The sequence below is a fragment of the Fonsecaea pedrosoi genome (assembly GCF_000835455.1).
Source record: "Fonsecaea pedrosoi CBS 271.37 unplaced genomic scaffold supercont1.4, whole genome shotgun sequence".
NCBI lineage: Eukaryota > Fungi > Ascomycota > Eurotiomycetes > Chaetothyriales > Herpotrichiellaceae > Fonsecaea > Fonsecaea pedrosoi.
The window spans coordinates 928,865-943,802 of record NW_013550612.1 but is presented as its reverse complement, the minus strand read 5'-3'; the positions used below and the strand labels follow the sequence as shown (position 1 = coordinate 943,802).

The window sequence follows — 14,938 nt, the reverse complement described above, 5'->3', positions numbered from 1 at the left end:
GGCTGCAATTAGGGCAAACATGACAAGCCGAGTTGAGCGGGGGTCGGGGACAAGCACGTTGGAGTTGTAACCGCAAGCACGACTGGATCGTAGATCGAAACAACAAGTTGGGGGGAAAAGAGTGATTTGTTGTATAGTACAGGAGGGACGCGGAAGTGAGGAAATGAGGGGAAGGGAAAATTATATGTACCGTAACATGTCACAATACTCGGTACGTACATCCATACACCAACCTCCTCCTAGCTAGCACGGGCACAAGCGAAAACCAACTCATATTCAGACTCACACTCACGCCTACAATCATCCAGCCATGGTCCTGAAAACATCGCACGATCAATATCCCCCCTTCGCCGAAGGCCTACGAACCGCACCCCTCGTCTCCATCTCACTCCCCAAACTTGAGGCCTACGATGAGGACGAGTCGCGCACCTTCTTCAAGGCCTCCAAGGAGCTCGGCTTCTTCTACCTGAGCATGGAAGGGTCCGCGCTGGGTGAGAAGATCGTGGCGCAAGCCGAACAACTCCATGCCGTGCAGAAGCAGTTCCACGCGCTGCCCAACGAGGAGAAGGAACGGTTTGCCCGGGAAAAGCTCGACCCTTTCTTTGGGTATCGGATCCTGGGTGAGCGGGAGATGGAAGACGGTACGATCGGGCGCAACGAGAATTACAATGTCAATCATCACCGATTCTCTGAAACGTCTTTTCAATTTTCGCTGACTGTCTTGTTTCGCTGTTTTCTAGATGCGTAAAGATGACCTCGTCGGAAACTGCAAGCCGCTGCCCTGCCCAGACCTCATCAAGCAGCACTGGACCTTGTTGGGCGACTACGCCCGCAACTGCCGCGCCGCTATCGACCTCATGTTCACCCACCTCGAGAAGAACCTTGAACTCCCCATCGGCACCTTAGCCAAGCTGCACCGCATCGAGGAGCGATCCGGCGACCACGTACGCTTCAACAAGTCTGCACCGGGCAAATTCGACGAGAAGAGGGCTCGGCTGGGCGAGCACACCGACTTTGGCTCCCTGACCATCTTGTTCAACTGGATGGGCGGCCTGCAGATCCGCCTGCCGGACACCAGCGACTGGGTCTATGTGCGTCCTGTGCCTGGCTCGGCCGTGGTCAACCTGGGGGACGCCCTGGTCAAGTTCACCGCTGGCTTACTACGGTCCAACGTCCATCGCGTTGTGCCGCCGATGCCCCCGCAGGACAAGATCGACCGACACAGCCTGGTGTTTTTCTCCCGCCCGGAAGACGCCGTGGTGCTGCGGCGTCTCAAGGGCGGGCTCATCGACAAGCAGCCCCAGACGCAGAAGGAGGAGATGGAGTTGACCAGCGAGGAGTGGATTCTGAGACGGAGTGTCGGGGATCTCAAGGGCGTCTACACGCACCAAGGTGGTCTGGAGCTGCGGTTTCCCCTGGTGGAGGGCAAAGCCTGAGCCGCCGGCGGTTGATATCCCTTTTGATTTCAGGCCTGTACGAGGTGTTGATGTAGTCGTCAAAGGATAGTTCCAAGTAGTGTAAACGTCACTGGCATAAGAAAAAGAATGGATCCAAAATGTTGGTGTCTCTTGAAGACCCTCTTCGCGCCTTAAGCCGAAAATGGACTTGTTCGCGAGGCTTTCGGCCGTGACTGCAATCTCCACCACCAAGTACCATCTTACCATCTCACCATCCGTGCCATCTTCATTCACTTGATGTCCCTCGTTCCCCCGTGAATCTTATACTGGGCATTTCACCTCCAATTATGTCAGTCGCCATAACATACTTTCCTGCCCACGAGATGATCTGCAGCAGGCAGCAACGATTCTATGGGACGCCAAATTCGATCCCCTGACTTGAGAGTCTACGTCGGATGTTGAGTTCATCCGCGCTTTCTTTGGATACGTCGTTGGAAAAGGTTGGGATCTTGGTTCACTTCGATGGATCTGTAGAGGTATGTTGGTCATTTAATGCGTGGTCCACGGTAGTGGTCCGCACTGTAGGCGGAGGAGGAGGGAAATGTGCATATGCGTCACAGAGTATATAACCCCCGTCCACTCTCATTGATTTCTGATCATTCTTCCACCACGCGGTACTTTGTAGATAGGAAGACAAGAGACTTGATCATGGGAAACACATATGGTGACGAAAAGGGCCCAGGACCGGCCACAAACCATTGCTGCCGTGGCATCCAGCCATGCCAGCCAAGCAGACAATGTCATCTGGACCCGGATCATCAGCTGAGCTCGAGCACGGCATGCACACACAACCAGACGAGAGGTCGATGCCACCACTACCAACACCACCACCACCGGCACAAGCAAAATAATTGCCAGTCGTACATGTCATGCTGCCATCGCGCCAACCACAACCATGGTCACAGCCACAACCACAACCACCATCAGCACCACCAACACTCCCAGGGACCATGCCAGTGCTACCGCTGCCAGAAAAGCCGCAGCCAACCCACACTGCACCCCGCGATCGGGATCCCCCTGGCCATCGCGACGGGCGGCCTCTCGTGCGCCGCGATAGGCATCTATCGCGGCTACATAGGCTACCGTGACCGAGCGGCGCGGGAGACAATCAGAGACATTGTTCCGGAGCAGGGTGGCTGTGGTCCTGAACAAGCAGCAGCCATAGCCGTGCGGGACGTCGCTGATGTTGAGCATGACGCTGGGCCTCGAGCCGCCGTCTCTTCGGGCATGCCTGATGCGTCTCTCGCAATGGAGCCGCCGCCGCCCAGGTATACCGAAATTGATAATGGTCAAATGACCAGCGATGCAACTCAGAAGATGTGAGAAAGGTGAAGCGAGAAGAAGCAATGTGGAAGATGTACAGAGACGGTGCGAAAGCCGATAACGTAAAACAATATGTATAAATGACCTTCGTCTAGGACAAAATTTCTTTCCATTCTTCTCTAGTGTGGAAGTATCCTAGAAAACACTCACGTCCCATTCACCCGCTTTTCTCGGGCCCGGCAGCGTGCTCGGCCCTCTGGGGACGAACTTACCGTACCCTTTCTTGCCCAGCAGCCCACCGCCGTCCCGGTCCCATACCACCTCGCCCCTGAGGATGGTATACCTCGGCCACTGATTGAGCTCCATCCCCTCAAAGGGAGTGTAGTCCACATTGTGGTGGAGCATCGAGTTTGTGAGCTTGAACGTCCCCAGCTTGCCGGGCGGATACCAGATGGTGAGGTCGGCGTCGCTGACGCCCGGCAAGATTGTGCCTTTCTGTGGGTACAAACCGTACAGCCGCGCGGCGTTGGTGCTGGTCACTTCGACAAACTTTTGCAGCGGGAGTCTGTTCGCACTCAACGTCAGTGCGAGACGGGTCTCGATCCCGGGACATCCGTTCGGGATGCCGCTGAATCGGCCCTCGGGGTACTCCGCGCTGATGATGGATTTCTTGCCCTTCTCGTAGTCTTCGTACATGAAGGGGCAGTGGTCCGACGAAAGCACGGTGAATGTGCCGTTGGCGAGACCTATCCAGATGGCGTCGTGGTCGTGGGCAGACTCGCGAGGCGGGGGGGAACAGACGCATTTCGCCCCCTCAAAGTCTGGTTTGTCCAGGTCGTCGCGGGTCAGAAAGAGGTATTGTGGACACGTCTCAGCGTACACGGGCAGTCCCCGCGTCTGGGCGTTGCGAAGATGGGCTGCGGCGCTGGGCGATGACACGTGGACAACGAGGCTGGATCGGCGTGCTGGTTAGTCAACCAGCCCATGCCTTTTGCTCTGCAAAAGGAGGATGTAATAGTGACGACTTACATAGGAGCATCCATCAGCTCGGCCAGAGCAATCGCCCGATTCGTTGCCTCCGTCTCCACGATCTGTGGCCGAGATGTGGCATGGTACTTTGGAGCATACAGCTTGCGCTCCTCCAGCTTCTTGGTCATCCAGGTCAAGACGTCTCCATTCTCCGCGTGAATCATGGTTGTGATGCCTTCTTTTCTCGACGCCAGCAACACGTCAAGGATCTCGTCGTCTCGCAGCTGCAGGGCCGCGTAGGTCATGTATATCTTGAGCGAAGAGATGCCGAGTTCTCGCAGACGTGGAAACTCCGACAGCGCCTGTTCTCCCGGGTGACCGACGAGCATATGGAACGAGTAGTCCGTGTAGCAGTTGTCCTTGGCTCGGGCTTGCGTGTCCTCGAGGACTTGGAGGAGGGAGGGCATGGTTTTCGCTTGAGGCGCAAACGCTCTGAGAGGTGGTAATCAGCGTTGGCCCCCTGTACGGGTGGTCTCGACGTACACTATCGTCGTGGTCCCTCCACAAATACTGCTCCTGGTACCAGTCTCAAAGTTGTCCGAGCTCCTCCCCTTGCCGCCGAACAGCGCGGGCTCTTCGAGGTGGACATGACAATCAATGCCACCGGGCTACAAACTCGGGACGCCGTTCGTTCAGTGTTCCAAATCATCACCAGCGCAACAGAACACGGACAATCAAGACAGAATACAGCATACCATGACATAGCCTCCCTCGGCATCAATCACCCTCTTCGCGCTACTCGGGCTCAGCACGCCCGGCGGGGCCAAAAGCGCGATCTTGCCATCCTTGATGGCGATATCGTAGTTTGCCGTATCGGAGGCAGTCACCACGAGTCCGTTGACGACGAGAAGGTCGAAGCCGTCCATGATGGACAAGCAGTTTAGTGGTGGCAGCTGCGCCAACAAGTCTGGAGATACGGATGCATGGTGGCACTTAACTCTGGCCTTGATTGATCAAGTCCGATCGTTTTACGGGTGGTGACCGTGTCCCCACGCTGCCAGTGCCGACAAATGGGCCATACACCATTGAGCTGGCAGGCTGGCAGGCTGGCCATCTGGGGAAGAAGGAAGCGAAGCTCTGCGTGTCTGATAAGGAACCTCGCGCAAGTCCGCATGAACCCAAAAAGGATTAGCGTCGATACCTCTGTTGCTCCAGTTTCTCCGCAGCGGGCAACACCGAGAGAGTATACTCCACCGTACTCTGCGCTTTGTACATAATGCTCCTCCCTACCACATCCTCTACCCAATACCCACTTCGCCCCTTGTTGACTCATACGGTCACGATCTATGTTCTTCTTACAGACTACCTCTACTTATGCAGATATCTATCGGTAAAGGAGTCCACCTAGATACGCGTCGATCTTGTCAACAACGTCTCCCGTCCCGAGACCAAACCTAGCACCGATCCAGCCATCTGGCCTGACCACCAAGACAGCCCCGGAATCGACCTCGACTCCATATCTCTGGTATGCCTTGCCACCGTCGACATCATAGTACACTCGGCCCAGCGGATCAGTCCCCAGCTCGAACCAGGCATTACCGACCTTCTCAGGTAGGATGGTAAGGAAGTCTACAGGCCATTTCCGAGACTGAGATGTTGAGGACCCGTTGACGTGCGCCCCGTTTGTTGTTGTTGCTGCTGTTCCCGGGACCCTGTCGAGTCTCAGGTGTTGGTTCTTTTGCACGTCTTCCTTCATCTTGAGGAACGAGCTCTTCACCTCAGCCGACCTGCCCATAAAGACGACAACATAGAATCTCGCTAGATTTGCCATCAGAGTGTGCAGCCAGACCGGTTCCCACAGTGCAGGAGTCAACACTTGGACATCTGGAGCGCGGTATCCGGCGATGGCCGGTGCTGGGATGATCGATCGCTTGGCCACCAGCTCAGCGTCCTCCTCACTGACATCCCGTGAAACAGCAATGTTCGGTTCAAAGCCAATGGTCAGGCCGGTATTGAAGCCTTTGGCTTCCTGCAGTATCCTTCCCAAAACGACATTCGGATCCTCGGTTTTATCTCCCGGCCAGTCCTTTGGCAGTCTCCCAGAGACGAGGACGCTGATATCCTCGTCGTACTTGATGAGTTTGCGCGCATTCGGCCTTCTCTCCTGCTCGTACGTCTCGAGAACTTCTCTCTTCAGCACTCCCGTCAACACCAGCGCTAGCTTCCAGCCCAGATTCACCGCGTCGTGCATGCCAGCATTCATCCCCTGGCCTGCTCCCGAGCTGTGGCTATGGGCAGCGTCGCCGGCGATAAAGACGGCCTCTTTAGCCCAGAAATTCCTCGCCACACGCTGTCCGACACTGTACACACTCGCCCAGTCCACCCTCTCGTATTCAATCTCGAACGGTTTGACGGACAGCTTCGCCTCTTGCAAAAACACCTCCTGGTTGAGCTCCTTGTAAAGTTTCCTGCGCTCGTCGTTCAGCGCGAATCCGATCCTCGTGGCACCGTGGTCGAGCGGGATCCAGAGGACGTTGCCGTACAGAGGACTCTCGATGGCGCCGTAGGACCTGGGCTTGGGCATCGTCGTGCTTTTGAGGACACCGTCAATCCTGACCCACTTGTCTTCGGTGCGGTCTCCGTCAGATTCGATTCTCGCGGCTCCGCGCACCAGCGTCCTCGACCCGTCACAGCCGATCAGATAGCGGCACTTGACGGTATATTCCCTCTCGTTGTCCTCGCCCGCGCTGCGGTCTAGGATCGTGGCCTTGACCCTCCCCCTGCCACCAGCCTCGACCGACTCGTCCACGGCGAGGTCCACAAACTTGCAGTTCTCGGCGACCGTGACGCCCAACCGACCCAGCTCGGCGCGGAAAATGTCCTCGACAAACTTCTGCCGCAGCACGCTCGCAAACGTGAAGCGCGTGTCCTCGAGGCCCTCGACGAAACTCCACCCCCGCCCAAACACCTCGGTGCCCGTCGTGTCGTACGCGGCGCTCGACCGCACCGCCACGCACTGCTGCGTGATCTGGTCCGCAAGCCCCATCTGCGCCAGGATCTCCATCGACCGCGGCCAGAAGGTCACCGCCCGCCCAAAGTTCTCCTGCACCGGCTTGGGGTGCATCTCGACCACGTGCACCGAGATGGGCGTCGCAGATGCATCCGGGTTGATCGGCGCAGACGAGAATCGTCGCAGTTGGTACGCCAGGTTGAGGCCCACGGGGCCGCCGCCGACAATGAGCACGTCGACGTCGACGTCCGCAACCCCTGTGGCGGGCGTTGAGGATGGCATTCTGACTTGAGCGTGGCGCCCCCTGGTTTTTTTTGTCCGCAAAGCTTGCCGCTACACCTTTACTATTCTTTCTGCCTTTATTTCCCTCCTTGAAGGACAAGGCCCTACCGGCCCTTTGTAGACCGTGTACGCTGACTTGATTGGCCTGGCGATCACCAGCAAGTTTAAGGCGAGGAGCTGGTCGACGTTTAGAGGACTCGTCGCTTAGAGCAGCACCCACGACGTTGATTCAAATCTAGGGGCAGGCACGTCAGAGATGTAATTCAATCAATAGAGCAAATTGGCAAGCAAGCGGTCATCCCGTCTTTCTTTTGGTATTCATTCCCTTCTCCCCTGGCAACTAATTTACATGAACCTGGCAGTCACCTCCATCCTGCAAGTCTGAGGCACCAACCACAAGGCTGAACTGGAATGATAAGCGACGTCGTTCTCCGTGCAAGAGAATTCCAAGGTATGACGGCAAGAGTGGGTTGATCGAGTGCGACGCAGATGTCCGGAGCCGTCAATGCGAGTCAGGGTTACAAAGTACATGTCCGTTTGTTTCTCCAGGATCCACGACGGGCGACAAACAAGAATGTATATGCGAAGGCCCCAAAATAGTTCTCATGGACGTGGACAACAAGGACAAAACCCGAAGCCTGACCGAGTGGTGGATGCTGAGGTCGCAAGGGATCCAGACGATCATCCTTTCCTCCAACCATTCAGTTTCATGCTGCTATCTCCGAACGGCTTGTCCTCCCCATCATGATGTTGATGGCCCCGCTGGTCGAGAAGGAGGAGGAAAAGAGCAATTGTAGTGCCTCTGCTCGATGAGCTGCCCATTGTGGAAATCCAGAAACACGGCGATCCTGCTCTGCATTTGCAGGCCTTTCCTCAAGTGTTCGCCACAATCCTCTGCTATAGTGGCGGTCCAGAGCAGTTCCACCGCCACTTTTGCCTTGACATTCATCCTAGCAATTCCGTTACCGGGTGGATTTGGTACTGAGTTCCCGACCTCTTCAGACCCTGTTTGCCCAGAGGTTGTAGTTGGGCGAATATGAGCCGAGACCGAAACAACCATATCGTCCATCACTTCGTACTTGGTATCTTTGAAGTATCGCCTCAGGGGTCTCGTAGTGGCTCGATGGGCGGGTCAAATATTCTGTTCTGGCTCTAGCAGTGAGCATGTGGGGAAACTCGTAGAAATTAGCACTCCGGTGAATGAAAGGACTAAGGTCTTTTGCTGCCACGTCAGGCATCGACTGAGCTGGAGAGAAGAAGAATGGGAGGATCAGATTGACGAGGGTGATGTAGTACTGCTTCTCGAGTATCGAGCAGGGGGATGGCGATGCCGTCGATGTGGCCATGGTTTTTTACAGAAAGCTCCGGAACCCCTGGGATGGGGAATGATCGATATAGTCACTGAAAGAGATGCCGGAGTATGACGAAAATGAGAATGCGGTATCAAGATAACATGACCATATAGCAATGTCTTCTGTCAGTCATCAGTTGGTATATCTGGTAAAGCTACGGTCAAGGTCGATGTGAAGTCTTCACGACCTGAGATGGAGTCGTTGGTGCCTGCTTCGTTCCTGGCGAAGGTGATTGGGAAAGCGCGCTCAGAGCGATCAGTCTACAGACACGAGGTGGCAGGAACGGATACTAGACATCGCCGGCAGGCAGAGACGAGGTATGCTCATAAGTTAATATTGGTAGACTGAAGATAGACTGAAGAGAACTATGGACTCTGGTCGGCTGGATACATGGTACCACACACCACGAGGAGATGGAGTGCAATGTCACCAAAATTACTCTCACAGAGCAAGGTCATCCGTTCATGGACCTCGCCGTTTTCCAAAGGATTCTGACAGGCTTTGACTTCACACAGGCTGGCTCATCTGGCTTTTCAACTTATCAAAGCTCAAAATCGTGGCATCGTGATATCTGGCGCAGAGATAACAGTAGGACAAAGTCGTCCAACCTATACTCAGCTTTCTTCACTGTAGTAATCCTTTGTCCGCTCGGCCGCTGCAGCCATAACCTCTTGGATCACACTCTCATCATACCTAGGAACAAGCTTGACCTTGAAATCTCGAGGAATAGCAACCAATGCTGACTTGAACTGGTTGTAGTCGACATAATCCGTGTTGGGAGGCTCTGTCTCACTGGCCACGATCTTATAGCACACCAGCAGCCTTATAAGCGCTGTGTACAAGAGTCGACTTGCTATGAATTGACCTGAGCAAGCTCTGGACCCTGCGCCGAATGAGAAATGCTGAATGCCCTGACTGGGTTTTTCTTCGGGCACTGTCGTCGACGGCCGCGCCACATACTCGTCGTTCAGCCATCTCTCTGGGTTAAATGCCGCAGCATCCGGACCAAAGTGATCGACGTCATGGTTTGCGGCTTGAGCATTGATGAGGATCATGGTCTTGGGTGGGATCTTGGCTCCATTCCAGTCAACCTCGGTCACTGTCTTCCGAGGCAGTGACATGGCGCTGACAGTGTAGTACCGAGCAGCTTCCTTAATGATGGCATTGACATATGGCACCTTCTCCTCTTGAAAGCTGTTTGACCATACAGTTGCAGGGTCTGGATAGTATCGCATGATGTCCTCATACGCACGGTCTTGGAAGACTTGTCCTTCCTTGGTGGAAAGAGAACCGATACATGAAGTCAAGGTGCCCGGGATAGTCTCAAAACCTCCCGAAACAAGGGAGAGGCAGATTGACGAGACTTCAACACCCGTAAGCTTAGTCTCTTCGTCCTTCAAGATTGCCGCGCTGATGCAAGGCTTATCGGTGCCTTTCTTGATCATGTCTCGGACCTTGTTGAGGAGAAAGTTCAGGTAGCGGTCACGACGATCACGCAGCTCCTTTGACCGACGGATCTTTTCGTTGTTGGGAAAGTAGCGCATGATTGGAACGTAGTCTTGGTAGTTTTCTGAGGCCGACCGCAGGAGTGAGATTGCTGATCCGACGTGCAAGATCTCCCTCAACATGTCGTCGTAGACGTTGTCCATCCGGATGCCATAGCAGAGAGTCAATGTGGTATTGAGGGCATATCGTTGAATGTATGGTCGCACACCGATCTCGAGCTTGCCGTTTTTGCTGTCGCGGAAGAGGTCACGGACAATACAGTAGGACTCCAAGTCGAACATATCAAAGTATCCACGCATCGCAGGCCGGCCAAGAGCCTGACCGGCAGCCTTTCTTTTGTTCTTGCAGGATGTGTCCCATGGGCTAGACCCGATGGTAAACCCTTGAGTGGTGGAAATCACGCCGTGGAACGTGTACAAGGTTGGTCGGTCGATCACAGCATTTTGATGGCCAACAAGCATCCGCCGCGCGTCTTCAAAAGAGTTTACCACGACAGCCCTGGTGTTACCCAGGCGGATTTGAAACACGGATTGTCGATACTTCCGCCACCATCCCTCGCAAACCGTTGCATGATCGGGCCCCAGTTGTTGGAGATGTCCGAGTATTGGTAGAGCACCAGGAATCTCTGGGATGCCTTTGATTTTCGGAATGTCGGTGGCAGTGGACCACTACTAAGGTCAGCTTTGTACATTGAACGAGGAGTATGTCAATGACCTTGTACAGCCCAAGCAGAATCAAGAGGCCCACGGTGATCCAGAGAGCGTAGTCGTGATTGATGGCTCGAAGGAGACCAGCCAATGAAGGTGCCATTGCTGTCAAGGTCTCTTCGATCTAGTTTGAAGTCCCCCTTGGAACATTCGATGTATGCCTAGGAGAGCAGAGAGGAATGGGATTGAAGAACCAGAAGCAATTTTATATCCTCTAGACCGTTTGCCGCCAAATCGTCGATCAAGTATGGAGAAGCGAGCTGGCGGACTTGTGCGGGCCCATGGACCCAAGGACGGAGAACAACGGGCGGTGATTTCTGGCGGCAAGGGCCGTGGTGCACCGCTACTGTCCTCACTTTTAGACCATGAACGCACCCTTCCGCGATGCGTCAAGTCACCCGTTGAGAATGTCATCTCTTTCTGTAGCTGATCTCTTTGGCGTCAAGGGCCGAGTTGCCCTGGTGTCCGGGGGATGCTCGGGCCTTGGACTGATGATCGCAAAGGTGAGCGACAGCCGTTCCGTGTTCGCACCAGTAGTCGGACTGATGATGTGGAATAGGGTCTGGTGTCGAACGGTGCAAAGGTGTATGTCACTGCCTTACCGACGGATGATATTGAAACGGTGGTGGCTGAGCTGAATGACATGGGGAAGTCATCGGGGGGGAAGGCTGTAGGGTAGTCGTTTTGCCAAACCAAGCATCGCTGTAACGCCACAATGACTGATGAAATCACAGATTTGCGAGTGATATATCTTCCAAAGAAGGGATCGCTGCTGTCGCAAAAGAACTCGAAAAGCATGAAACTCACCTGGACATTCTCTGCTCAAACGCCGGAATCAGGAGAGACCCACTGAAGATGTGCGACGTCAAAACTGCATCTTTGGATGAACTCCAAGAGTCTCTGTGGTCTTCGCGACATTCAGATTGGGATGATACATTCCGTGTCAATGTCACAGCCCACTACTTTCTGTCAGTTGCGTTGCTAAAATTGCTGGTCGCAGCGAGCAATCTTGACATTGGGAATGGCCGAAGAGGTCGAGATGAGGGTCGAGGGGTGATGATAATTACTAGCAGCTGTGCTAGTATGCATAACTGCACAAATGTCGATTTGACCAGCTATGCGGCCAGCAAAGCGGCAATTGATCATTTGGTCGCGCTCTTGGCGAGCAAGTTCGCGAGATGTGAGTGTTGCCTCCCGTCACCTTGGTAGCCCGGAATCAAAAGCAATGCTGATCACGCCTTGAACCCAGGGTATGTCAGAGTCAACGCCATCAATCCAGGCTGTAAGTGGAAGCAATACGTGCACGCAATCAGAAAATGGCTGAACCTGGTCACAGTTGTCCCTAGCAAAATGAACCCCGTTGAAGAGGGCGATAATCAATTTGCAGAGCTTTTCAAGGCAATGCCAGCAGCGAGGATAGGCAAATTGGAAGATATTGCAGGAGCAGTGCTCTATCTGAGCAGCCAAGCTGGGGTAAGTTGAGCAGTCCTTGCGTCAAAAAGGGGGAGATTTGCTAAACAGCCAACTATCAGGCGTATGTGGACGGGAGATGCCTTTGTGTCGATGGTGGACGAGTTCTTCTGGCCAACGGTCAATAGGAGCGCAAGGATCTGGGATTCTTAGAGATCAAGAAAGAGGCAATCTGACAGAAGTGGGAGTCGGTGAACCTCATGGTCTTTTTGATAGAAGGCTACTTCCAGACCAGGACTAGCTTGGTTTGTCTTTGTCCTGGAACACCAAAACAGGAAGGAGAGATCGATGAAGTTCCTGGCCCTTGACGTCATATAATATCACGCTATCACGTGGAATTAGTGCTTGGCTGGCCCTGGAAAAAGCTTGGCATGTGGCCTGCTTTTGCTATAACAGCCATGCAGCTCAGTGAAAATCCAACGACGAGGTACAGACAGCATGTTGCAGTTCGTGTCTGTCGCCCCTTTGAGTGGCTCGGGCCCGATCAAGTACTACCTTCCTGTGATTTATTCTGGCGAAAGTCTACCCGTTGCAAGGCCGATATTCCCTGCTTACTTCCTCCCCCCGACATCCCGTTCAGTGCTACAGTTCCTTATCAACGCAAGCAATACAAATGTCTTCGTCTCTTTACGATATCCGTTCGAGGCCCGATTCGTTCGCATTTCATCTCTGCAAATTTGCTATGCAATGGCCCTGAAAAAGTACATATTGGCTCGGCAACAACCTGCATCACAACCCCTGCCGCGGAACATGTGCGCGGGTGGCCGGGAGATCTGACGAGCTTGTTGCGCTACCGAGGTGCTTGTTATCCTTATCTCCAATCAGTGTCAGCTGAGGTCGCTCTCCAGCTTGACCTGGATCTGCGCCCATTCCTTCGTCCACATTTACATTGGTTGTCTTGTGTATGTTGCTTGACGATCACTTGCACACCTTCCCCTTGGGTTATAGGCTGCTGCCCTGCGCCCGCATCAACGTTGCATTGTCATAACATCATGGCCAACAAGCTTCTGAAGCTTCCCGATAACGACTTCCACGCGTTGCCGTTAAGGTGTCATACCTTCCACATGCGGGGTTAAAGAGCTTGTGGATCGCTGCAACTGTTACGTTCAGCGGCAAAAAAACAGGTTGGTTGCGCAAGACACATGTGTGTGGGAAAGACAGCCTCCTGCCAGCTGATTGTCTTGTTTTATTTCTCTACCTTCTGTCCCTTTCATTTCTGATTCTCATTGCGTTCTCCATTCATGCAAGATGAGGCTCTTATATGCTCTCCTAACAGCTACCCTCACTGGGCTTGGACAGGCGAAGTAGGTTGTCTGACTAGCTTCAAAACATTGCCTAACATCACGCAGAAATCTTGCGCCTGCACCCCACAGGTTGACAGCACGGCAGGATGTTGACCCAACGGAACTGTACCCGGAACACTACATTTCTATGCCTGTAGACCACTTCCACAATGAATCCCGATACGAGCCGCATTCCAATAAAACCTTCAAGCTGCGGTACTTTTTCGACGCAACATATTACAAGCCCGGGGGACCTGTAATAGTCTTACAAAGCGGAGAGGCAGATGCCAGCGAGCGCCTACCGTACCTGCAGAAAGGAATCGTGTACCAGCTCGCGTCGGCTCTAAATGGTATCGGCGTGGTCTTGGAACACAGATATTATGGGAAAAGCTTTCCTACACCTGACCTGTCGACCAAGAATTTGCGGTTTCTGTCCACAGACCAAGCCGTAGCTGACCAAGCCTACTTTGCCTCACACATCGTCTTTCCGGGGATGGAAAATCTCAACTTAACGGCCCCCGGCACGCCCTACCTGGCCTATGGAGGCTCATACTCTGGCGGAATCGTTGCATTCTTGCGCAAGCTATACCCTGAGATCTACTGGGGCGCAATTTCATCGTCAGGAGTTACGAAAGCCATCTATGATTATTGGGCGTACTATGAACCGGTTCGCCAGTACGGTCCACCTGCATGTATCGCGGCACAAACGAAGTTGATCAATATCATGGATAACATCCTCCAGAAGAATGACGCAAAGACTGTTGCACAGCTTAAGAAAGGCCTCGGTATGCAGACCCTTACGCACAACGATGACCTGGCGAACCTCGTGTCGAGCGGAATTGGCTGGTGGCAGTCGACAAACTGGGACCCAGAGGTCAACAGTCCGGAATTCAGCTACTATTGCGGCAATATCAGCTCCGACACTCTTCTTTGGCCTAGCTCTGCTTCTATGAAGGACAATGCCACAGCGCTGATAGAAGCGGGCGGATGGGCCAATGAGAGCGCACAACTGCTAAACCCTCTGCTCAACTGGCTGGCATGGACCAACGATAGCTATGCTGGGTCATGCGACAGTACGTTCGATGAATGCTATGGTACTCACAATGAATCGGCGCCCATGTATACCGATAAGAACATTACCAACTACAATGCACTGTCATGGCCGTATCAATACTGTAAGGAATGGGGCTATATTCAAGACGGAGCAAGTGTCCCCCATGACCGCCTTCCTCTCATATCCCGTCTCCTGACCGTCAAATATCTTACGCAAGTTTGCCGGTATGCATTCAACATTACTACGCCGCCTGATGTCAACGCTGTCAATAAATATGGCGGCTTCAACATCTCCTATCCCAGACTTGCAACCATAGGAGGAGAGGCCGACCCCTGGCGGCCCGCGACAGCGTTAGCGACCTTATCTCAGCCTGACGTCCTTAACCAAACAAGCACGCCGAGCGAACCTGTCATTTTAATTCAAGGAGCAGTGCATCACTGGGATGAAAATGGTTTGGTGAGTCTTCCCAATGGCGATCCCGACCTAGATGTCGGGCTAGTAGTCTTTGCCATGGTGAACATGCGCTGACTTTTTCTATCCTGAAGTTTCCGAATGAGACAACACCAAGCCTGCCACCGGCTCCAG

General features: G+C 53.8%; 8 protein-coding genes across 8 annotated transcripts; 4 read left to right on the top strand and 4 right to left on the bottom strand.

Annotated features, from left to right (window-relative positions):
- Window positions 1–310: 310 nt before the first annotated feature.
- On the top strand, window positions 311–1,436 carry Z517_06134 (uncharacterized protein; the record flags this gene model as incomplete). The annotated part of the gene is made up of 2 exons (XM_013427876.1): window positions 311–670; window positions 741–1,436. The coding sequence occupies 2 exons, from the start codon at window positions 311–313 to the stop codon at window positions 1,434–1,436; spliced, it is 1,056 nt and encodes a 351-aa protein (XP_013283330.1).
- An 885-nt stretch (window positions 1,437–2,321) lies between these two features.
- Window positions 2,322–2,780, top strand: Z517_06133 (uncharacterized protein; the record flags this gene model as incomplete). Its single annotated transcript, XM_013427875.1, has 1 exon — window positions 2,322–2,780. The coding sequence occupies one exon, from the start codon at window positions 2,322–2,324 to the stop codon at window positions 2,778–2,780; it is 459 nt and encodes a 152-aa protein (XP_013283329.1).
- A 135-nt stretch (window positions 2,781–2,915) lies between these two features.
- On the bottom strand, window positions 2,916–4,615 carry Z517_06132 (dihydropyrimidinase; the record flags this gene model as incomplete). Its single annotated transcript, XM_013427874.1, has 4 exons — window positions 2,916–3,672; window positions 3,750–4,181; window positions 4,233–4,357; window positions 4,445–4,615. 4 exons carry the CDS (start codon window positions 4,613–4,615, stop codon window positions 2,916–2,918), a joined length of 1,485 nt encoding a protein of 494 aa, XP_013283328.1.
- Window positions 4,616–5,073: 458 nt separating this feature from the next.
- Z517_06131 (uncharacterized protein) lies at window positions 5,074–6,981 on the bottom strand (the record flags this gene model as incomplete). The annotated part of the gene is made up of 1 exon (XM_013427873.1): window positions 5,074–6,981. The coding sequence occupies one exon, from the start codon at window positions 6,979–6,981 to the stop codon at window positions 5,074–5,076; it is 1,908 nt and encodes a 635-aa protein (XP_013283327.1).
- A 998-nt stretch (window positions 6,982–7,979) lies between these two features.
- On the bottom strand, window positions 7,980–8,327 carry Z517_06130 (uncharacterized protein; the record flags this gene model as incomplete). The annotated part of the gene is made up of 1 exon (XM_013427872.1): window positions 7,980–8,327. One exon carries the CDS (start codon window positions 8,325–8,327, stop codon window positions 7,980–7,982), a length of 348 nt encoding a protein of 115 aa, XP_013283326.1.
- Window positions 8,328–8,947: 620 nt separating this feature from the next.
- On the bottom strand, window positions 8,948–10,649 carry Z517_06129 (uncharacterized protein; the record flags this gene model as incomplete). The annotated part of the gene is made up of 2 exons (XM_013427871.1): window positions 8,948–10,507; window positions 10,554–10,649. 2 exons carry the CDS (start codon window positions 10,647–10,649, stop codon window positions 8,948–8,950), a joined length of 1,656 nt encoding a protein of 551 aa, XP_013283325.1.
- Window positions 10,650–10,911: 262 nt separating this feature from the next.
- Z517_06128 (uncharacterized protein) lies at window positions 10,912–12,144 on the top strand (the record flags this gene model as incomplete). The annotated part of the gene is made up of 6 exons (XM_013427870.1): window positions 10,912–11,049; window positions 11,106–11,221; window positions 11,281–11,726; window positions 11,796–11,828; window positions 11,883–12,019; window positions 12,079–12,144. 6 exons carry the CDS (start codon window positions 10,912–10,914, stop codon window positions 12,142–12,144), a joined length of 936 nt encoding a protein of 311 aa, XP_013283324.1.
- A 1,120-nt stretch (window positions 12,145–13,264) lies between these two features.
- On the top strand, window positions 13,265–14,881 carry Z517_06127 (uncharacterized protein; the record flags this gene model as incomplete). Its single annotated transcript, XM_013427869.1, has 2 exons — window positions 13,265–13,320; window positions 13,366–14,881. The coding sequence occupies 2 exons, from the start codon at window positions 13,265–13,267 to the stop codon at window positions 14,879–14,881; spliced, it is 1,572 nt and encodes a 523-aa protein (XP_013283323.1).
- Window positions 14,882–14,938: the final 57 nt, after the last annotated feature.